The sequence below is a fragment of the Panthera uncia genome (genome assembly GCF_023721935.1).
Source record: "Panthera uncia isolate 11264 chromosome B2 unlocalized genomic scaffold, Puncia_PCG_1.0 HiC_scaffold_25, whole genome shotgun sequence".
NCBI lineage: Eukaryota > Metazoa > Chordata > Mammalia > Carnivora > Felidae > Panthera > Panthera uncia.
The window spans coordinates 4,673,866-4,697,574 of record NW_026057581.1 but is presented as its reverse complement, the minus strand read 5'-3'; the positions used below and the strand labels follow the sequence as shown (position 1 = coordinate 4,697,574).

The following is a 23,709-nucleotide window of genomic DNA, read 5'->3' as shown; positions in this document are numbered from 1 at the left end:
GTCTCCCATGCATATGGATACACTGAGGAAAAGGAATAAAGGCTGTTCCTGGCTGTACAGGCAGAGAGGAAGCTCTTTCCCTTCCTACTCTCTGTGTGCAGAATCCACTGACACTCTGTGGGCATTCTGGGTAGTGGAAGGAAAAAGTAGTTCCTACCCCTCCCCCCATTTCCACACTGTGACTTAGCATTTGTCCTTCGCCACGTTGGGTAAGTCACTAGCAGTCCAGAATGCCCATGGGGACGGAGGAACTTAGAGCCGGTGCTGGAGCTCCCTTGATTTAGCCTGCCTCACTCCAGCCACATCCCGATACTCACAGGAGGAAGGACCAGAAATCTGCCTCCTGGTGACATGCCTCCCCCGGGCCCTGTCAAGAGTCACATACGCAGCATATTGACAGCTTATTTCTACCTTTTGTTTTTATAATTTGGGGCTTGTTTTATAGAACATTCTAATTAGGATTTGGGTGTGTCCATCTGTTTTCTGTTAATAAAATTCCTATAATGTTATTTGTTAGAAGTCAGGAACACGGATGCTTGGAGGTGTTGAGAGAATACGCTCAAAGTTACATGCGTCACTTTGCAAAACCAGTGGATCCCTTGGCTGGGTGGCAGATTTGAGTTTTCTTGTATATTTGGCTCACCAGGTAAATTCAGGTTCAGAGACTCATTGCGGTATCTTTGATTAATTTTGTAATTAAAATAATTTGGGAAGGAAATAGGTTGCTGTTTAGTAAAATTGTTCCGGGTTGTGGGAAGAAAGAAAAGTGTCTTTCAGGGTTTGTTTTTCAATAACATGAGCATGTGTGGCCAGGAGTTGGCAAACTACAGCTTACAAGCCAAGTGTGGCCTGCCACCTGTTTCTGTACAACCCGGAGCTGAGGATGGTGTTTGTATTTCCAAATGACTGGGGGGGGGGGGGGATCAAAAGGATAGTATTTCACGACACAAAATCATGTGGAGATTCAGATTTTCGATTCTATCCATAAAACTCTATTGAAACACAGCCACGCCCATTCATTTCACATTGGATCCATGGCCACTTTGTGAGCAGAGCTGAATACTGGCGCCCAAGCCAGTAAGGCCTGCAAAGCCTACATCATTTACTCCGACTCTTTACAGAACACGTTGGCCGTCCCCTGATCTAGAGATCCTGAGCCTGAGGGAGATACTGATCTTCTGTGTTTACCAGGCATTCTCTTATTTTATTGAACACCTGTGTAAGAAGCACTTTTCTGGGCATCGCTCCAACGAGTTCTCACCAAGAATTTGCCAGCAATTATCGAGGACTCAGGTGAAATTATCCAGATAACACAAGTCTGGCGGCCTAGAGAAAACTCCTCAGTTTCCTTTCCCCAGCTAGGCAAGGATTCTCATTGCAACGACCTATCTTCATCTGTTGTATTTACCCCTTTGAGGGGCTTTCAAACACGATTTTAGGCCACGTGTTGTGTCTTTTTTCCCTTATTCTCATGGAAAGACTCCGTGAAAAGAGATCAGAAGCACAATGCAAAGAAATCTATTTTATTGGTAACTTACTAATTTTTGATTGTGGCACGTGACTGCCTTCTCAGAAGGCTGGAGCCTGGGATTTTAATTATTCATGTGCAGCTATGTGAGACAGCATTTTACTTGAATAATAGTTATGTGGTGATTTGTGTGTGTGTGTGCCGTATGTGTGTATGTTTAATTAATAAATGTTGCATTAACAGAATTTCCTGTTTCTGAGTTAGGGTCTCTGGTGGTGGTGGGTTTTTTTTTCCTTGCCGGTTCGTTTTCAGTTTACATTGGATATTATTAGACCAGTTCAGATATGTATGAAGACTCTTAGCAGACTACACCATCCCAAGCCTGCTGCTTTGGCATAAAGATTATTGTGAGCTGAAGATGCCCTGGAGAAGCAGATGCCAGAAAAGCTCTCTGCCTTCCCCCTATTTTCTTAAAAGCCGGACCTGTTTTCAAAGGTGCCCCATCCTCTAGGAAGGACTGAGGTTGGTCTCTGGAGACGACTCAAGACCCGGTCAGCCTGGAGAGGGCACCAAAGGAATCTATATAACAGATTTTCCCAACTGGCCTTTATCTCCCAACTGGCCTTGAAAGCCTACGACTGCTTCCCTCTGTCCTGCCAATTCTCTGCACACTGATCGTTCTTCGTTGAAGGTGCTCTGTAAGCCAAAGGGTTGAGCCACCTCTCTGTTCCTCATTCTCCCCCGTGTCTCCCATGTTTGCATGAGGCATGCCTGTTCATCAACTTCTGTGTGTTTCTCCCTTGTTCCTGTAGATTTCAGGGCAGGGGGCTCAGCCAAGAACACAGAAGCATAGATGGAAAGTTATTTTTCCCCTCCTTCATGGGTAAATAGAGCTCCCTCCCTGGAGACCTGTAGTCTGTGAATGCCTCGGGCCAGGAGCCTGCAGGTGACATTTTGTACCCCGGCCTCTGTCCTGTGATCTGGCCTCATTAGATGTTTGCCAAACTGAACGGAAAACATACCTGGTTTGTAAGTGTGGCCACGTAACAGCATATTCTCCAGCTTTCCACATTTGCCAGCCTCACTCTTCTGCTCTTCCTGTTAATCCATTATGTACTTTTTCCCAAGTTTGGGTTTTTCCGATACTGAAAGGTATGGGGAAGAAATTCCCTGAAACTCTGCTCTTCAGATATAATCACTGTTAATTATTTTAACAATGTATATTTTCACCCACTGTTCGTTTATATTTTAAGAAATTTCATGTGACCTTGCCAAATGTGACATTGAACAAAGGTAGATTTTTCATTAGAAGAAAGAGCAGTGCCACTGGATACCTCTCTTTGTCATTCCACTGATCTCATGCATTTCTTTTCACCTGATTTGATTTTTTTAATGCTTATTTATTTTTGAGAGAGAGACAGAGCATGAACAGGGGAGGAACAGAGAGAGAGGGAGACACAGGACCCAAAGCAGGCTCTAGGCTCTGAGCTGTCAGTGCAGAACCCGACACAGGGCTTGATCTCACAGACCATGAGATCATGACCTGAGCTGAAGTCGGATGCTTAACTGACTGAGCCACTCGGGCGCCCCATCACCTGCTTTGATTTTTAAAAAAATGAACATGGGGGCGGGGCGCCAGGGTGGCTCAGTCGGTTAAGTGTTGGACTCCTGATTTTGGCTTAGGTCATGATCTGACACTTTGTGGGTCAGGGCCCACACTGGGCTCTGTGCTGACAGCATGGAGCCTGCTCGGGATTCTCTCTCTCTTTGCCCCTCCTCTGCTCTCTCTCAAAGTAAGTAAATAAACTTTAAAAAAATGAACATATTGTAGTATTGTATTTAATTCATTCATGAGGAACCTGGTAAGGGTATTATAACCAGTGGAAAGGAGAAGCCAAAAGCTCCCCAAACTTGTATGGATGCACAACACTGAAACGGACGAGAAATGGAAACACACTGTGTAGGAGGGAAATCAGTCAAATCCTAGGACGGTCAGAATTTGCATTTGGCACCATTCTTCTCTACAATGTTAAAGTCAGAAAATGCCTCCAGGGCAATGAGTGTGAGAAGCAGATAACCCAGGAAATAACCCTTTGCTGTGTATAAACAATGCATAGTTTTCCACTGAAGCTGTTTTTGATTTTGATTTTTAAAATTACTTCATTACCAGCAGAAAACTCTCCACTTACCTCTTAATTTGTGGGGTTTTTACGTGCTCGGCCTAGGCCAGTACTTAGAAGCGTTATTTTCCATCTTCCTACCTTTCCTTCCATTCTCTCAGTAAATGTTCACCTGCTACAGCTTTGTTTCTAATTTAGCCTGCAACAAATTAAACAGCAAATTAGTGTGGTCTTCATTTATGAGGCCTGGGAAACCTCTCTGGAAAAACAGCAGGTCCTACTTATTCTGAGAGTGTGGAAAAGCTAACCAACATATTCTATTTGCACATGTTATTTATAAATGAATGGAAATGGGTTTGGAAATCAGCAGTCTGCAAGTTTACTTCTCATCTATTTTTATCAGCTAACAAGAATGGTATCGCCACAGGTTAGGCCACAGACAGTCCTCTGTCCCAGTGTCCGAGGACACGGATGTTTTTGCAGGTACTTGGTCAGATTAGGGAAGACTGAGCTTTCTCTCTGTTGTGCTAAGGACTCAGCCCTTCAACTCTGGGCTCATCACCTTCAGGAGGACAGAGGTGATAATACTAAGTAGGCTTCAAATACAGGAAATTTGTCCATTCACTAAACTCATCTCAAAAAGGGAGACTCTCTGTTTAGCTGGAGACAAGCTGGCTTTGCATTTTTGTTTAACCTGTTCCTGACATTAACGGAAAAGCTTTTAGCATTTCCCTGTTAATCATGAATCTGTTTCCTCTCAACATCTTTCCACCCTTTATTCTGAAATAATTACAAATTCACAAGAGGCTGCAAAAAGAAGATTCCTCTGTAACTTGCACCCATTTTCCCCCAGAGGCTACTGCTTACAGAACCAATAGCAGGAAACTGACATTAATTAGTATCATACTATTAAGTCAGTCCTTCTGCCAGTTTGCCCAGTTTTCATGTATGTTTAGATATGTGTGATCCAACTTAAGCACATCAGTAGGTAGGTTTGTGCAGCCACTGCCACGATCAAGATACGGAGCTGTTTCACCCCCACCAAGGAAATCCCTCCTACTATCTCTTTATACTTAGCTGGCTTTGAAAGTACAGTCACTTGGCCAGGTTTCTTGTTAAATTTTCATTCAAGTGTAACGTGCATGCAAAGAAAAGCGTATGTAAGTGAACTCGCTGAATCTTCACAAACTGGGGACACCTTGTGACTGGGCACCAGAGAAAGAAATGGAGCACTGCCAGGCCCTGCCTGCAACCCTTTGGAATGACCAGTTTTTCAGGGAAGTCTTTGGACTACAGCTCTCTCTCTAGATGCCAGGAAATGTTTCACTTTCCCCCAAGATCAAAAGGAAAACACTTCTGCTTTGGGGAAGCTTTAAAGTAAGAGTTTATGCTAAGTTTCAGGTGGGCTCAGACTTAGAGGTTTTTTGTTTTGAATGTATTTGCAATAGTGGAAAGTCATCACTGTTGAGATTATAAAGATTTGATGCAAAGGGCAGTTTGGGTCTCTCAGTGAATGAATACAGAGCTCTCGCAGGACGGAGGGCGACCTTGGAGCCCTGAACCTAGTTTAGGTAACCACAGTAGTCCCATCCCCATTACAGGGCTCTTTACTTCAGCAGGTATTTTCCTGGTCCAAGTTGCTAATGGATTCATTTAAATGGCTTGGAAAGGAGGAAACGTGACGGATAAAAAGCTCCAAAAGTGGATGTATATTATACGATCCCATTTATATGAAACTCTTGGATACTCCAGCTAATCTGTAGTGACAGTGGATCGGCTTGCCTGGGGAGGGAGAGGTTACCAAGAGTCAGAGAAAATTTCATCTCAACCGTGGTGACGTTTTCCCGGTTGTACACACACCAACACTTACCAAGTTGTACTACGTGTTTGCAGTTATTATGAGTCCACTATACCTCACGTACCATTTAAGTCAACGAAGCTTTGATGCCAAGACTTCTACCCCAACCCAGTGGCTGGCTCGCTCATAAGCAGCCCATGTAACAGGCAGGCACGGCTGTGAGGCTTTAGGGAACCGACAGGTGACACGCCACCGTTCCAGAGTTCACAGCTGGGAACGCGACCACGCGGGAGGTACACAGTCGGGGTACACAGAAAACACGCGGGTTCCGCGGTGGGGAGAAACCGGGTTGGGGGCTAAGGCTTCGGTCCGCACACCTTCGCCAGCTGCAGGCCTCCTCCCGCAGGGAGCGCTCGGCCGTTAACGTCGGGGCAGAGGTGGGGGCCTCGCGCAGGACAAGCGGGCCCTCTGCGGGACGGGCCCTCCAGCGCCCTGAGGACCGGCAGGGAGCTCTTTGCAGGCTCACGAGGGACCAGCCCCCCCCCCCCCCCCCCCCCCCCCCCCGGGGGGCCCCGGGAAAAGCCCGGGGGGGGGGGGGGGGGGCGGGGGTTGGGCGGTTCCCCCCCCCCGGGGGGGGGGGGGGGGGGGAGGTGTCTGCGGCTGCGCGCATTGTTCCCCGAAGGGCTTGGAAGTGGGCGTGTGAAGTTGGGGCGGGCTCCGGAGACCGCTCTCCGCCTTCTTCAGTCACAAACACCACTGGCCGCGTAATGCGGAGCTCACGTCCTCCTCCACGGACTGGAAGCCAGCGGCGAGGGTCTCGCTGGCCGGCTTCTCCATCGCAGCTGCCGGGGAGCGTTCCCTCCACTGGGGACGCGCAGCGCTCCCGCGCCCCGAACGCCGCCCTGCCGGGCCTCCGATGCACCTGCCGTCAGGGTCCCCCGTGGGGGAAGGGAGGCAGAGGAGGTCAGGCACAGACCAGGGGCGGCGGAAGCAACTTTGAAACCCAGAGCCGTGGCGCAGGTGTGACCGACCCAGGGCGAGAGACGAAGGAGGCTTCTGTCTTGTGTCCTCACCACCCGAAGGAATTCCTTTGCATCCCAGGAACAGATGGTCCGAAAAGGCCACCGAAAAGTTGCCCTCCTAACAGTTGAGGGTGGGAGGTCTTTGGGTAGTGAGGGAGGTGGGAGGAAAGATGGGCTTTACAGCTTAAAATTTTCACATTCGGTTCCCGGATCTACCACTTTGGGGCTGTGGTCCTTCCAAGGTGGACTGTCAGTCCGGACCGGTTGGGAGTACACAACACACGCATTATGCACACAAAGGTTTTAGCAAATGTGCGCTTCCTTTTTCACCCCTGCCCTCTCCCCCCACCTCCTATTTGGGCTTCATTCCCCGGTGCCAGAAATTTCTGGTCGTGCACAAAATTATGCAACTCTGTTCACGAGGTTATGGCACACATTAACGAAGATAAAGATCGGTGTGAAAAACATCACAGCTTCCTTCCGACGTCACAGGGTGTGGCTAGTAACACAGAAAGTGGAAGCATAAGGCAAAGAAATTATTTTTTCAAATAAAATTATAGCCTTAAACTTTTTAGTTGTGCCGTTCCCCATAAAATACAGTAATTAAAAACAAGATGATCTCATAAAGATGACTATTACCAGAGAAAACAAAAGCATCTTGAAAGCTTAAATTTGTTTCAAAGACCCATGGGACCTTTTCTCACTTGTTGCCACCCTGATGGTTTAAACCTGGTGGTTTAATCGTAGTTTTACAGAAACTTGTACATCAGGATATTATTTAGGTGCGTGCATTCACACCCAAGGCCATGACATTGGTGCTCTGTGCTGTGATGGATCTCACCTCTCTTCTAATCTTCCCAAAGAATGCCAAGGGCACCAGCCTCAAGACTATGGATGGAGAACAAGCACGAACCAACCAGCTTCTCAGGCTACAGTTCACTCTAGTTCACTGCCCTGGGGTGCTCTGTAGTTGGGGATGGCTTGAGGGTTTTTTTTTCCCATATATTTTAAAAGATTTATTTGGTAGAAAAAGTAAACCACTTTTTCTAAATATACTTTGTAGACATAAATACATTTTTTAAACGTATGAAGCGAATGTCTATATCAATCCGTTACTGTGGAAAGTATCTGTAGGGGCCAATTATCATAGCCATAGCATCCTAATTAAGACTGACTGTATTTCAGAGTTTGGGAATATATACAAAGTTGCTGAGTCATCATCACTATCTATGGCCCTCCAAATGCATGGCCTATGTACACACTCAACAAATGTTCCATGAGTTAATCAACACTTTTATCATGTTTAATGGAAACTGGGGCTAAGAGAGGCTTCAGTGTTGTTTGTTTTTCTAGGAGAAAGAAAAGGCCAGGATTGTTAACATGCTACCTTCAACTTTCAACCTACTGGTCATTTCTCCCCACTCCCCTTTCTATCTCCTCTGGACCTCATAATATGATTCTTACTTAGCTCACAGATTTCTAGGACCTGCTGTCCACAGAGAACACAGAAAGCTGGCTACATAAAGGACAACCCACATCTCAGAGGAACCACTTTAATATAGACAGCCATCTGACTGTATGGGTCCTACCAGAGAAAGCATGTTCCGAACGTCGTCCTGAAAGGCCATCACAGCTCCTAAGAGAAATCAGCCCTCTTTAATCCGTGTTTAACTTTACCTAAGGGTCTGCAGATAGAAACACGTGTTAATCTTTAACATGGGTAATATAAATACTGTGCCAGCTACAAAACACAAACTCTTTTAAGTATATACCTAGTATCTTACCCAACCTTTATCCCTATTAACAAGCATCTTTGTTAAAAGAGCAATGTTTCTGTTTTGTTTCGTGTCTCAAACACCCCAAGAAAACCAATCTTTTAAATTTAGGGGCACACATCCAGCCCAGTGTGAAAGGACACTGATGCACAATTCTAACAAGAGTTAGTTCTGTGTTTGAACTCCCACTGACTGGTCCTGGATTACAGCGTTCCTGTGCGGGGCCTTTGGGTTTACAACTGCTCCGTCATCTGTCCTCGGAGCCATAGCTGAAGGAAGCCCCGTTTCTGACAGAACCATTCATAGAACCTTTTGGATCCCCTCTCTCCATCCGTTCTCAGCTGAAGATTGTGTCCCGATCACTGTCAAACTCAGACTCAGACACCATCAGGCTGGAGTTGTGTTCCATGCTTCGGTGTTTGATACCTGGGGAGCAGCAGACAGACACATCTTGGGGGAAACGGCCTTTCCACTCTCAGCTGTCATTCCGGCTGTAGGTCCCACATGCTCAGCTGTGCTCTTTGCACCTTCAGAGCGTCACTCACAACACAGCATGGGTTGGGGTTCCTAGTGAGCATCGACGTGGGCTGTGTCACACCTGAGCTTGAGCCCAAGCTGTGACACTTACCAGCTGCGTGATGCTGGACAAGATGCCTAACCTCTCTGGGCTTTCGTCTCCTTCTCCATTAAAAACTGGGAGACCACAAAGCATCTACTCCACGGGTTGGTTTTTTTTTTTAATGTTTATTTACTTTTGAGACAGAGAGAGACAGAGCGTGAGCAAGGGAGGGGCAGAGAGAGAGGGAGACACATAATCCGAAACAGGATCCAGGCTCTGGGCTGGCAGCACAGAACCCGACGTGGGGCTCGAACTCACGAACTGCGAGATCATGACCTGAGCCGAAGTCAGATGCTCAACCGACGGAGCCACCCAGGCACCCCTGCCCCTGCTCCACAGGTTTATGGTGAGGATTAATGAAACAGTGCGTGTGAAGTTGCTGCCCAGTGTTTAGTATTTGGTAAGCACTCAATGAAAACTCTCACGATTTTACTCTTTGGTTCAATCGACTATTTTTGGTAGAATATGTGACTGCTGGGGTCAAAATAAGAAACAGAACTGGTATAAGATCTGATCCCTGCTCTCAGAGAGTTTACAGTGTCTAGATAAGGGTTTAAGACAAAGACTCATGAGAACATGGTTCAAAACAGGTAAGGAAGTTTTAAAAATACATCTTACACGCAGCAGTAAGAGGTAAGCATGCACTGGTGTTGCTTCGGTGATATTTCACAGAGGATGCCATGAGGGGAGTAGGGGCTTTGGACAGGAGGACAAGGGAGGCATGGGGTGTGCAGACAGGCCCCAGAAATACTGGGAGAAGCAGACAGCCTGGCCCAACCCACCATGGGCACTTGCCAGCTCTGTTACTCGGGCAGGTGGCTAAATTTTTCTGTGTCTCAGTTTCGTCTTCTATGAAATGGGGATAATCATAGTACATCCATCACAGAGCTATTGTGATATTAAATGGGAGAAATTAAATGGGTGATGTGCCTGAACAGGGTGCAGTACAGAGGAAATTCATGATTACTGTTTGTGCTCTTAGTCCAGAGGGGAGGCTAGAAGGGTCTGCAGGGCGGTAACGACGCTGTGGGCGGAGGGACGAGAGACTAGGCAAGAGGGTGGGTGGCACGGGAACAAGGCACTCCTGACCAAGCACCAGCAACTGGGGCTCAGAGCCTGGTAATAACAAGCATGGGGGTTCTCTGCATAGAAATGGGGATGTCAGAAGGACAGGTGCACGTCAGAAGCAGGGTGGTTGAGATAATCCAAGCGGAAAGCACTCTGCGCTCTTAGGTACAAAGCTGCCTTCTAATAAATGACGTGATGTAAATGGTGAACACACACACGTACCGTGTGTGCGATCGTCTACACTGCCCGTGAAGCCTGCCCCGCCGAAGTCGCTAACCACGCTCTGTAGGCCATCAGTCTTTCTGGGGCATCATCCGTGCTTCGGTAGGTCTTGTGCTCCGACACGGTCACCCTCTCTGGGCTATCAGCTTCTATAAAGGCGAGCACTGGGCTTTGTTCCCCCACCTGCTGGGCCGCAGGGTAAGCACTCAAAATTCATCATGGGCGTTTTGCACCTCGAGACTTTGAAAGTGATTATGTCCCTCTATAGGAATGTAGTTATGACAAAATCCGTGCTAAGTAGTCTCGGGGGGCCAGAGAAGGGTTACTGAGTCTCCAGGAGTTAATGCAGGGGAATCAGAAAGCTAACTGGGGTGAGGCAGTTCTAAGCACAGGGGTCTGTTCACTTTGTGAAGAAAGTCCACTTTCTGGGAAAGCTTCGTGTTCGTCCGTATCTGGCTAACCGCTAACAGAAAGGCCTGACGCTGAAGCCCACGTGTTATTCTGCTGCGTTTCTCAGGGAGCAGACGGGCAGGCACAGCGTGTGGGAGACGAGTTGGCAGGCAACGGCGTCCCATGCCCCACGCCCCCAGCACGAGGAGGAAAAACCTGTCGGGACATGTGTTTGAGGAGCAGTCTCTGCCCGCAGTCCCCGGGCGGGAGCCCAGCTGGTACCAGGCACTTCACGTCCCTCACCGGTTAAGGCCTCAGAGCGCTTCACCACACTTTCGTGCAACTCAGAACACAACACGCCTCCCGGTCACAGACCCTCGGGATTGGTGTGGGCGAAGCCCAGACTCAGCCTTCCTTCCCAAGTAGAGTGCCGGCCCCAGCCTGCTGCTCCCCCCGTCCCCAAGGTAACTCTCAGGCAAACGTCTGGATCCGATGATTTCACGGTGCCAGGTAAGCCTCCTGGAGCCCGCCTTACCGTTTTTGGGCCTCAGCTCCGTTCTGTCCTGGTCATCCATGTTATCCAGGATGGTGTACCTGGTGTTCTTCCTTATTTCGGTCCTCTCTCGTCTGCGAGGAAGAGGGAAAAGCTCAGGTCAGATTCTCAGGGAACTGGGAAGCAGGAACTCAAACACGTGGAGGAATGAAGAGTCCGCACTTGTACGAATGATGTGCACACATGGCCAGGTCTGGGTTCAGCGGACTCAAGTGCGCCGTGCATCTTGGGGAAACGTAGGAGCAGGACGGCCACCAGCACCCACGTGACTGCAGGCTCCCGGCTGAGCCTCGGGCCAGGCCCCTGGTAGGAATCCTCAGCACCTGTGTGTTTGCACAACAAGCTTTTCTTCGTAACTCTTCACTCAGAAAAACCTGGAGGGGCGTCTGAGTGGCTCAGTCAATTAAGCGTCCGACTCTTGATCTGGGTTCAGGTCATGATCTCAAGGGGTTCCTGAGTTCAAGCCTCCAAGATTAGGCTGACAGTTCGGAGCCTACTTGAGACTCTCCCTTTCCCTCTCTCTCTGCCCTCCCTACTCTCTCTCAGAATAAATAAACTTTAAAAAAAAAAAGAAAGAAAGAAAGAAAGAAAAGAAAGAAAAGAAAGAAAAAGAAAGAGAAAAAGAAAGAGAAAAAGAAAGGAAAGAAGGAAGGAAGGAAGGAAGGAAGGACGAAGAAAGAAAAAGAAAGAAAGAAAAAAAAAGAAAGAAAGAAAGAAAGAGAAAGAAAGAAAGAAAAGCCTAGGTGCACATGTTTTCCCCTGAACCTATACTGTCCTGGAATGTCCAAAATGTAGAACGAAAAGGCAACATAAACTAGCAACCAGAAAACAAAACGAAAAGCAAACAAACAAACAAACCAGAAATATAACAGATCCCCCAAAACTAATTAGCAATAACCCGGTTTTTCATTTTTTCACAAGGCATGAAAACCACTGGGTGTGCGTCATCCTAAGCTGCAGGGGTTCTTTGAAAGTACACTTCAAAGCCATGGGAAGGTGTGCTGAGAACAGTTTCGTGGCACTGAATCAGCTTTTCTGATTGGTTGGTGACCAAGACCTTGGGCCTCTAATCCTTGATTTAGTGCTTGCTAGCTGGGCAACTCTGAGATGATTTTTTGATTGCATCCTGACTCCATGTTCCCACCTGTAAAATGGGAGTAAAAACAGTCCCTTTTTATACGGTTGGTGGGAGGATTGGGAAATGTATGTAAAGCACTCAGAGCCACTCATCACAATGGCAGATACTTAATAAATGGTCACAGTCAACCACTTTATCATGACCGTATCTGCTTGATATGTCACAAAACTGCAGAATTTGTATTTTTTAAAACTTTCAGAGAAGTTTTACTATGGGATTGAGGCCTCTGAATACCTGTACCCACCCCACCCCCCTTCACCAGCCTCACCTTTGAGAAAGTAATCACAAATAAAACCAAGATAATGGAAGTGGTTTCAAAAAGTAACTATTATTTATGATACGCATTTTTTTTAAATCATATCTCCCTTGGAGAGCATTTAGTGTTTCGTATAGGAAGTTGGGTCATCCCACACTGTCTTCTAAGGACTTGGTTAATCACTGTCTCTACAGATCCCCTCACACAGGGCTGGGCACAGAGTTCTGGAAGATTCAGTCAATGAGGCAGCTCACCGCCTTCTCAGTGGTCAGCTCCATGGAAAAAGAAAGAAAAACCTGAAGTAAAGCTTCTCTTTAGTGATCACATCGCCTTGATGAAAGTTTGGCATCTATTAAATAGAACTCAGATACCGATTCTACTGTTGCTTCACACAAAAGAATCAAAATCTAAATTTGCTTGAGTGTTCTAGAACTCCTAACTCTCCTGAGGGCTGGCTGATCAGTCAGGCTGCTCCGGGAGTGTTAGAATGCAACACAATGTGAGAGGACACCAAGCAACATGAGATTGGATACAAAATTGCTGAACCTTCTAGGAAATAAGAAGCTGCCTCTGCCATTATTCCATTTATCTGGGCACATACGCCTTGTGCGGGGCAGCGCCTCATAAAGGATTTTTTCTAAGTAGTCTCCACACCCAATGTGGGGCTTGAACTCACGACCCTGAGCTCAAGAGTTGCACATTCCACCAACTGAGCCCGTCAGGCACTCCTATAAAGGACTTTTAAAGTCTAGTTTGTCCCATAAAAAATGCGGCTATCGTATGGTTCAGCAGCTTAACAAAGCCCAGCAAAAGCGACTCCAGCTATCAAGTCCTGTTTGATGAGGTGTCTTGACAGACAAGCAGCCCAGGTACCTCTTGCAGCAGGAGATACAAAGCCAGCACAAGCCCCCTGTTAGTGTCAGAAGGGTGAGAACCACGGAGGTTACGGAGACTATACTCTACTCTGAAAAACAAGAAACCCAGAGTGGACGTGGTTACGTACGACTCTCAGAACAATGTTCTCTCAGTGATTCACAAAGAATGTTTCTGAGTTCTTACAGGCACAGGCCATCTGTGGCCTGTGATCACACCTCATGGAGCCAGTGGCAGAGCATAAGCAAGGTCAAATACAAATCAAGAATAACATGAAAGCACCCTACTTTTGTCCAATCGCTTCGGGGACCTCATGGAGCATATTTCATGCTGACTTAAGGTCAGAATTATCTGAAAAAAACAAATGAATTAAGAAGTAATTGCCGGAAGCCGAGCTATCGAACCAGCCTGATGGCAGGGCCCGGGCGGTGGACGGATGGGGACTGCAGGGTGGCCCACAAGTACAAGTACAAGTGAAGCTTCTCGTGCTCCCGCTTTTATGTAATTTGGCCTTAGCGTTGGTCGGGGCAGCCCCCCTACCAATGAAAGTACCTGGGGAATTGTCGGTTGGGGAATTGCCCACAACGGGCCCCCCGGGAAAAGAACCACTGGGGAAAGAAATAAGATTCCGCAGGGAAATTGTGCGACCCCACATCCACCCCTTGCCACCCCCCTATAAAGACTTCTCTACCTAAAGGAAGGATGGGCCCATATATTTCCCAGCCAAGGAGGGGACAAATGGGTTCGAAATCCCCACTCCGGCAACAAAGGAACGTATCTATGGATACAAGTTACTCCAACCCCTAGGCCCGCTTGGCCCCCAGGAGGCATTCCAGATGATAACTGGACCTGGTGGGTTAAGGTACAGAATGGTTCATTAGTTCCTAGGCATACATTGTTTCTCTGGGAATGCATTAAGCATGGGTTCCCAAGGCCCTCTTGGCTCCCTTCCGGCACCCCAGACCAAAGCGAATAGCTTTGTTCCTTGTAGTGCAAATGGTTCAAAGGAACAATTAAGAAGTCCTATCCCTGTAAACGTTCCACTCGCAGTGTTGAGAGCTAGATGACCTTTCATGAAAATAGCAAAGCAAATGCTTTATAGACAAATGTAGATACATAATGAAAATAATATGAAGAAATTAATCAATAAGCAAAAGAGCACAAGGAAACATTACAAGAAAATAGATATTGTTCCTTAGTGGGTGATTACACAAAGGAATGTTTTTAGAATTAGGCAACGCCGAGAAACACAGATGACGCAGCTACAAGGAAATTGCTAACCAACATAATGCCACGTTTGCCACAATAAAGCGGCCAGCCGAACCCACTGCTGTTGTCTATGTCCATTTGTTATTTTCTGTGACGCCGTTCATCCTTCGGGAACCCCTGGAGCTGCTGGGGCTGGACCCCGGCAAGTAATGCTGCATGGGGCGTCTGGGTGGCTCGGTCGGTTAAGCGTCCGACTTCAGCCCAGGTCATGATCTCATGGTTCGTGAGTTCAAGCCCCGTGTCAGGCTCTGTGCTGACGGCTCAGAGCCTGGAGCCTGCTCAGATTCTGTGTCTCCCTCTCTGCCCCTCTCCTGCTCGTGTTGTCTCTCTCTCCCTCTCAAAAATAAACATTAAAAATATTAAAAAAAAAAGTAGTGCCACAGACACCTAGGTATGGCGTGTCAAAATAGGCACAAGAAACACAACCCTCCCCCCAAAGTAGGTCTGACTTGGTTTTCATAAAGCAAATAACATATCTGTGGGGCTGCCTATGACACGCAGACACTTTCAGAGAGCCAGGCAGCAACTCAGAAACTACCTGATCTCTATTCCTTCCACATCCTTGCAAATGCCAGTGTAAAAAGCTCGGCCGTGGCAATTCAGGAGCAGAGAAACCAAGGGGTCAAAGACACAGGCTTAATTCCATTAAGTGTTATACCTGCTCCTTGGAATAATGATCCAAGGGCTGACTATTTTCAAATTTTTCTGCCAAATATGTCCATCTGGATCTCCAAGGCAACGGAACTACCCTGAGAAATCGACTGTCATTAACATAGTTTCCTCCCCAGAGGAGACCTGAGGGCACCAGGCTGGCCAGCTAAGAAGGTGGCTCCAATTTTGGGTGCCTGCCCAGCCAGACATCCAGGAAGAGAAGGCCAGATTCTGTCCTTCGGAGATACTTCACCAGAACGCCAGCGGAGCCCAAACCACGGCGGGTGTGACCTGAAAATGGCCCGTGTGGCCCAAAGCAAGTGTCTCAGCCGAGCTGGGGTCGTTTGCGAAATCAGCTCTGCCAAAGTGACTTTCCCCATCGGAAGTCTTCCAGAAACACCTAAGCACACCTGCTCTGGTGGGAGGTGGGGAGGATCTTAAGTCACTACTCCTCGGCTTCAGGTGAGAAAAGGGTGAATTCTACAGCCGCAAAGCGGGGCACACATTTCTGGTATTCCCGAACGGCGCGACCCGGCGCCCCTCACCCACAGCTGCACCCACAGAACTCACCACAGTCGCTCTCCCTGTCCCGGAGGTAACATTCCATCAGGTTCTCCATCCACAGCGGAGAGCACACACAGAGCTTTGTGACGGGGTCGCAGTGGCTGTGGCCAGAGCACTCCAGAAGGCAGTCTGCAAACAGGGGTTGGTGGCTGAGGCTACTAGGGTGGGCAGGGGGTCCTGGCTCCCGCCTCCCGTGGACTTTCACTAGCACAGGCCCTGCAGGGACGCATCTTGCTGACTTGAGAGCCTCTTACGGTACCGCGAGGGTGCCAGGGAGTCTCTCCCATCAGGAAGCAAACGAAAGGAAAGAAAAAACCAATCCGTACCAGGAAACAAAAGCCTTAAAAATGTAGCAGAGACATAGTACCCTCTGGCCTAAGCAAGATAAATTCTAAGAATCCATCCAGTGAAGACAACGGAGATGTGCACAACAACTTACCTATGATTACAGCATTATTTAAAGTCAACCTTAAAGTCCATGAGCACAGGACGGGTTGACCACATCCAGGATCAAGGACCACGCAGCCATAAATATCCTACTGAGGGAGCATCATAAAAAAATCTGAGAAAATGGTCATTGTACGGTTTGAGGTTTAAAAGCAGATTAGAAATATCTATCCAATTATCCTCATTGTGTCACAGGTTTCTGGAGATGGAAGAACTGGACGGAAATGCATCAGAATATTAACAAAAGTTAAGTTTAGAGACAGGGGATTCTAGGCTCTAGAATCTAGAGGATTGTTTTAATTTTTTTGTGTGTGTGCCTTTCTGGATATTCTAAATTTCCTACAACAGATAGATATTCCTTTCGTAGTTAGAAAGAAGGGATTATTAAAAAAATTAAGTCAGTGCATGTCAGCACTGAGGACGTCAACCGCGCACAGACATGTCTCTGACACAAGCTAAGTGTTATGACGCGACGTCGTGTGTCCCTTGTAACGCTCACAGTCCTCGGCACCTGCTAGAGGACGGGTCACGTCCCACATCGTGAGGGAGTCATGTTCCTCCTAAGGTAACAGAGAACGTGAACAGAGAGCACGTTTGCACCCACACCCGTGATTCAGGCTGGTGCTGGGACAGGGCAGAAGCCAGGGACTGTGACAAGGAGGTACAATGGAAGGCACGTAGCATGTGCCCCCACTTCCAGGGGCGTATGGGACACCATCGTCACCCCACCCCGATGTCCAAGGTAAAAAACCATGTGAACGCAGCTTTTCCGGCCCATAATGCTTCTCTGTCCTTAACACTGTTCTGACGGCTTAAGTACGACATTTCTGACAAAGACCATTGTCTAGAGTATAGTTTTAACGACTGACCCATGAGCCCTTGCTCCTCAGAGACAGAGAGCAGTTGGCAGATGTGCTGGAGGAGATGCCCTGGAGAGATACATGCAAAACAAGTCTCCGGACGCCCATGAGCAAATGCTCGCACGCCACGCTGCTTTCGGTGCCAGCAAAACTTAGCCACGCCTGGCCAGTGTCATTCTTTTAGAATACTCCCCAGAGGAATCATCCTGTAGGGATATTCTTGGAGGAATTAGGTTTAATATTTAATTTCTAATTAGGAAGATAAATTTTGGACTTTGTTCCCACACAGCCCAAAGAGACTATGAGACCTCACCGCTGTCCTGTCACACCGGAAACAGATCTCGCTTCTCCTCCAAGAAATCTGTTGCTTTAACCTCAACGGGCAGTTGTTCATGTTTCTGGGAGAATCTCGCTGCATTTATCTGACCGCATGTCTCGCCCAGCACCGCACAGTTCTGAACGGACAAGTATTTGCATCACGGGGACTCTGGAAAATGCACCTGCTGTGTCAACCCTCAAGACTGTGAAAAGCAAGAAATCCTCCTTCTCCTCGGGGAGCTGTCTGTGCAGACCCCGCACCACGTCAGCAGCTTCGAGAACCGCGGACGGCGGCCCGGTCTGTACAGAAAACACAGTCGCGGTGCTGCCGAGGAGACAAGGAGAGAGGACAGCCACGTGGTCAGGCAGAGACCGACGAGACACGTCCACGCCGGCCATGTGACCTGTGAGAAGGGGCACTGTCACAGCTGCGTCGTCTGGCAGGGGGGTGGGACGCGTCTTGTGGGCCGAGGAAGTGACCTGTTTGCATTTACAAATGAAGGCTCTTCAGTGGCAGAGCCACGGGGTCACCTGATGACAGACCTTTACATAAGGAATGTGACAGGCATATGGGTACAAACAGACTCACCCATGCACAAGGTGACATTGTTATCTTTTCACGGAGGTAGAATTTACTTACCGTGAAAATCACCTTCTAAAGTGTATCACTCATGGCTTCTGGTCTATCCCCTGCCACCATCTGACTCCAGAACACTGTCGTCACCTCAAGAAGAAAGGCTGCGCCCATTAAGAAGCCACTGTTGGGCCGCCTGGGTGGCTCCGTCGGTTGAGCTTTGGACTTCAGCTCAGGTCATGATCTCACACTCCGTGAGTTCGAGCCCCGCATCGGGCTCTGTGCTGACAGCTCGGAGCCTGGACCCTGCTTCGGATTCTGTGTCTCCCTCCCTCTCTGCCCTTCCCCTGCTTGGGCTCTGTCTCTTTCTCTCTTTCAAAAATAAACATTAAAAAAAAAATCTAAGAAGTCATTCTTCATTCCCTCCTCTCTCCAGCCCCTGACAACCACTACTCTACTTTCTGTCTCTCTGGATTTGACTATTCATCCACTATGAATGAAATACACCCGAGGCATTTTGTGTCTGGCTTCTTCCACTTTGCAGGATGTGTTCAGTGTTTACCCAGGTTGTAGCATCGATCGGCACTTCCTTCCTACTGCCGAATGATAGTCTACCGTATGGACAAACCTCATTTAATTCACACATCCATCAACTGCTGACGTTCAGGTTGCACCCACTCTGGCTGTATGAATAATGCTACCGTCCGTGTTCACGTGCAAGTTTCTGCGTGGACATACGTTTACCTCATCTCTTGGGCACACAGGAGCGGAACTGCCAGGTCATATGGTAACTGCATCCAGCATTTTGAGGTACCGCTACACTGTCTTCCACGGTGGCTGCGCCATTTTCTATTCCCATCAGCAATGCGGAGGGTTCTGCTCTTTCCACGTAAGCACCGACGCTTTGTTATGGTCGGTCTTTTGGATTACAGCTGTCCTAGTGGGTGTGAAGTGATGTCTCAAAGGGGTGTTGACTCACATTTCCCGATAAGTTCATGATGTTGAGCATCTTTTCACGTGCTTATCAGCCATTTGTATGTCTTCTTTGGAGAAATTTCTCTTCAAATCTGTATTAGTTTTCAAGGTTGCTGTAAAAAGTACCACAAACTGGGTGACTTATAACAGAAATCTATTCTCTTGCAGTTCTGGAGGCCAGAAGCTCAACATCAAGGTGTAGTCAGGGCCATCCTCTCTCTGAAGGTTCCAGAGGAGAGTATGTTCCAGGCCTTTCTCTCACTCCCGGTGCTGCTGGCAGCCAGCTTTCCGTGCTCATAGATGCATCAATCCAATCTCCGCCTCTGTTATCACATGCTGACCTTCCCATGTGTCTGTCTCTGTTTCTCTTCTTATAAAGACTCAGTCACACTGGATTAAGGGCACCCTACAGCAATATGACATCTCAACTAATCCCATCTGCCACAACCCTATTTCGAAATACGGTCACACTCACAGGTCCCTAGAGGATAGGACATAAATGTGTCTTTTGAGGGGACCCAAAATCAACCTACAAGTTTTTATCATGAAAGGCTGTTGGATTTCGTCAACTGCTTTTTTCTGTGCCTACTAAGATGATCATATGGTTTTTGTCCTTTATTAATACGGTTTATTACATTTGTTGATTGACCCACCCTGCATGCCTGGGATAAATCCTGCTTGTCCATGGTGTCTACTTCTTTTAATATATTGCTGGATGCAGTTTCAAAGCACTTTGTAGAGGATTTCTGCTTCTATATTCATAAGAGACAATGATCTGTAGTTTTCTTATAGTATCTTCATCTGGTTTTGATATCAGAGTAAACACGGGTCTGATAGAATGAGTTGGAAAGTGTTCTCTCCTCTTCTAGTTTCTGGGAGAGTTCGTGTACTGGTTTGTAGACTTCACCAGGGAAGCCATCACTCTGGGCTTTATAGGAAGTTATTGATTACTGATTCACTCTCTTCACTTGCTATAGGTCTATTAAAAATTCTAATTTCTTCTTGAGTCCTTCGTTATAGTCATGTCTTTCTAGGATTTTGTCCATTTCATCCAGGTTAACTAATCTATTGACACACAACTGTTCATGGTATCATCTTTTTTATTTCTATGTGATTGTAGGAATATCGCCTTTTATTCTTGATTTTAGTAGTCTGAGTCCTCTCTCTTTTTTCTTAACCAATCTAGCTAAAGGTTTATCCATTTTGTTGATCTTTCAGAGAAATAGTGTTTGGTTTTGTTGATTTCCAGATGTGTTTGGTTCAGTGGTTGATAGTTTGTAAGTAAGGGAAATCTGTGATCTGTTTTGAAAGAATTCTATAATAAAAATAAAGTTTTTTTTTTAACTTGGTATTTTTCTAAGTAAACTTTAGTTATCTGGAAAACAAACCCAAACAGAGTGACTGACAATAACTGGCAAATAGATTTACTGTGAACGGTAGGTTTTCATTCCCATATTCTCTCTCCTCCTTCCCTATTCTATTATTCATAGATTGGATAAAAGTTCAAAAATAAAAGCTCAATTAAATACATAAATCTTATAGGAGACAAAGGACCAAAGTTTAGCCTCCCGGGCTCCCAGAAGACAGAAAAGGTAATCGGTGGTCCTCTCGCACCGAGAGAAGCCTCAGTCCTGTGACTATGGGCAGGACTGAAGTCTGGCCATGAGACATCCTCTGTGAGAGCCCCAGGCCATCTGCATGCCCTCTGAAGATAGCAGAGCTAACAACCAGTCCCTGCTGGTGTTTGCTACCTCCTTCATTCAGAATGTTCTTGGTCAACAAACATTCACTGAGACCTGTAGGAAGGACCCGCAGTGATGTCGTCCTCACTGCTGCCCTTGGAGGAAAAGAGCGTATGAACGTGGTACAAGCGCGTGCAAACAACAGAGAAGCAGCAAAGGAAATGAACGGCACGACGCCGGGCTGGTGTGCGGCTCGCACCTGAGACCCGAGTGGGCCTGGATCTTCTGGACCTGAACGTCCGCTGTCAGCTGCCTCACGAGCATGTCCTTCTGCTGCCCCGTCAGCTGCCCCACGCACACCTGCAGGACCAGCTTCACCAGGCCACTCTTCCTGGGGTCTGGGAAAGACAGCACACAGGGTCTCCGCCGGGAAGACGATCGAGGGAGCAAGGGCTGTACGAGAGCTTGAAGAGCTTAAAAGGATCCCTGGTGATTTCCTCACTTGCGTTTCAGGACCCGGATATATCTTTGCAAACAGGACAGGGGTTGCTGTCTGAGAGCACATCTTCCTTGTTGACAGTTTTCTTCCGGGAAGACAATCAGAGTTACCTACACAGCCTCTGGGGCTAATAACACCGCACGCCCTGCCCCAGGCCTGGATGGGGAACACTGCCCAGGGCACGAGGCAGGTCGGGCCTCGCGCCCCCTCACCGGGGCTGCCTCCCTCCGCGCTTCCCAGCACCGAGGCCCTGTGTCCGGCAGGAAAACAAAAGCGAAGTGAGATTTGCTGCCACATCCAAGCCCCCTCTGTGAGTCTGGAGGCTGAGACCGTTTGGGTCAATGAAGTGCAGAGACAGCCACCAGGTGGCTCTGGCCAGGAGCAGAGGCCGCAGGGGCGTCCCGCCCTGGCTACCCGACAGGGGACCGCCCAGCTCAGTTAACCCAGGGGCAGAAGCCCATGAGCACACCTGGCCGCACTTCCCCGGTGGCAGTGTCCGTGTCCGCGGTCCCCTGGCTGTCAGCCACTTGCAAGTGGAATGTGTAGACGCCCTCCACCAGATTGGTAAGCTGCAGGGCTGCAATGCAGTCAGAGCCACCAATGGCATCCTGCAAAATCACACGATTCGTGAGCCCATGGTCAGTTCCCAATGACCGGTCTTCTGTCGGTCCCAGGAGGGATCACCCACGACCGCAAGATCATGCCCTGAGCTGATACATCAAGTCAGAGGCTCAACCGACTGAGCCACCCAGGTGCCCCGGCATGTGCATGATGTGAAGGGGCAGGCTGGAGGGAAGAGGGGTGATGGGATAGCTGCAGATGGGGGTGCCCCTGCGCTCTCCCGCAGAAAAGACGGGGGACACGGAGCGCTCGCTCGGTGCTTCCTGAGCTGCGCTTAACCAACGGCTGTTCAGTCACTACTAAATCATTCGTTTTGTGCAACAGAGGGAAAACCTGTTGAAATCAGGGGGAAGCACCCTGAGGAGTTTTCTGGGCCTTCTCTCCAAACAGAGTTCTCCAAGCATCTCCTCTTGGGCCTCCCCCCAGGATATCACATTCCCCTTCTCAAATGACCCAAGAGCTGGAGTAGATCATTTCTGCTCTGGAGGCTCGAGGCTCCAAAGAGCCAGAGAAGAATGCCAGGCCCCCTGCTCTGCACTGGCTCACAGAAGAGGGCGGTAACCAAAGGGGACGAGAGCCGTTACAGGCAGAAGATCCACCGTCTGGCTGACGAGTGTCGGGTCCAGAGGGACTCATTCAGTTCCTCCCCTGCAACCACTTGTTTGGTGCATCTCCGAGAGCAAACCTGTGTCTCTCAAGTCCCAACAATGGCAGGAATGAAGATGTGCCTACATTTATACCCTAAGAGGTGGAGGAATCTGACAGGGAGAAACGTCGGCAAGGAGCTGAAAACTTGGGTCTGGTTTGGTTAAGGACGAGTTCGCTGACCTTGGCCAAGTCCTCTGCCATCTCTGTGTGAAACGGGGACAGCGCCCTTTGACCTGCTGACCTATCCAGCGGGAAGTGAGGAAAAGGGAAGAATCCACTTGGACCCAAATAAGAACAGTGGGGACGCTGAGGAGTAGAATGACTGCCAAGGGACGACTCGGCTTCGAAGCACCCCCAGGCGATGATGCCCTTCCCCATCCAAAGTCTGCAGTCTGCTCAGGGAAAACTCAGAAAGGACAGCTTTCGTTTGAATCTGAAAGCAGCCCGCTGCCTCCAGCACCCAGAGGAGACCTAGAAACATGAACAGCTTAGTGGGGAACACGAGAAGGGAGACGAGGTCATAACAGAAACGCCGCTACAGACTGAAGTGTGTTGCCTCCAAATGCCGATACTGAAGCCCGAGCCCCCCAGTGTGACTGACCGTATTTGAAACGGGGCCCGCGAGGACATGGTTAAGGTTAAACGAGCTCCTGAGGCGGGGGGGGCCTGATTCCACGGGGTTAAGGTCCTTACAAGAAGAGACACCACGGCAGAGCCCTCTCTCCCTCTCTGCCATGTGGGGACATGGGGAAAAGGCGGTCACCTGTGAGCCAAATGGAGAGCTCTCCCCACGTACCGAATCGCTCAGCACCTTAACCTTGGACTTGATGGGCTCCAGAACTGGGAGAAATGTCTGTCTCATGTGGAAGCCACTTAATTCATCCATTCGTAGTATTTCCTTACAGCAGCCCAAGCGGACTAAATGCACGAAATGACACGTGGGCCTGGGACAACCCGCTGAGTGCTTGCCCCGGCTGGGCTCTGGCCGTCCCGGATCCACATGTGGGACACAATCCCTTGGTCGTCGGTAGACCGTGAACCGTCCAAAGTAATGTGGTTATTGGGAAGCACAAGCACATGCCGGCCACCAGCCTGGGCTCTGGGAAGGCTATTATTTTCTAAGTCAAATACAACAAAAATGAAAGCAAAGAGATCGATTTAAAACACTGGTGGTAGGGGGCGCCTGGGTGGCGCAGTCGGTTAAGCGTCCGACTTCAGCCAGGTCACGATCTCGCGGTCCGTGAGTTCGAGCCCCGCGTCGGGCTCTGGGCTGATGGCTCGGAGCCTGGAGCCTGTTTC

At 48.5% G+C, this 23,709-nt stretch overlaps 1 protein-coding gene across 1 annotated transcript in view; it reads right to left on the bottom strand.

Annotated features, from left to right (window-relative positions):
• Nucleotides 1-7,947: 7,947 nt before the first annotated feature.
• KIAA0319 (KIAA0319 ortholog) overlaps nt 7,948-23,709 on the bottom strand; it is a 53,989-nt gene continuing 38,227 nt past the window's right edge. The window contains 8 exon segments of the mRNA XM_049654704.1: nt 7,948-8,609; nt 11,018-11,109; nt 13,303-13,393; nt 15,793-15,915; nt 17,594-17,736; nt 20,902-21,040; nt 21,611-21,749; nt 23,380-23,528. Of these exon segments, the coding sequence (XP_049510661.1) occupies nt 8,431-8,609; nt 11,018-11,109; nt 13,303-13,393; nt 15,793-15,915; nt 17,594-17,736; nt 20,902-21,040; nt 21,611-21,749; nt 23,380-23,528 (1,055 nt within the window). The 3' untranslated portion in view covers nt 7,948-8,430.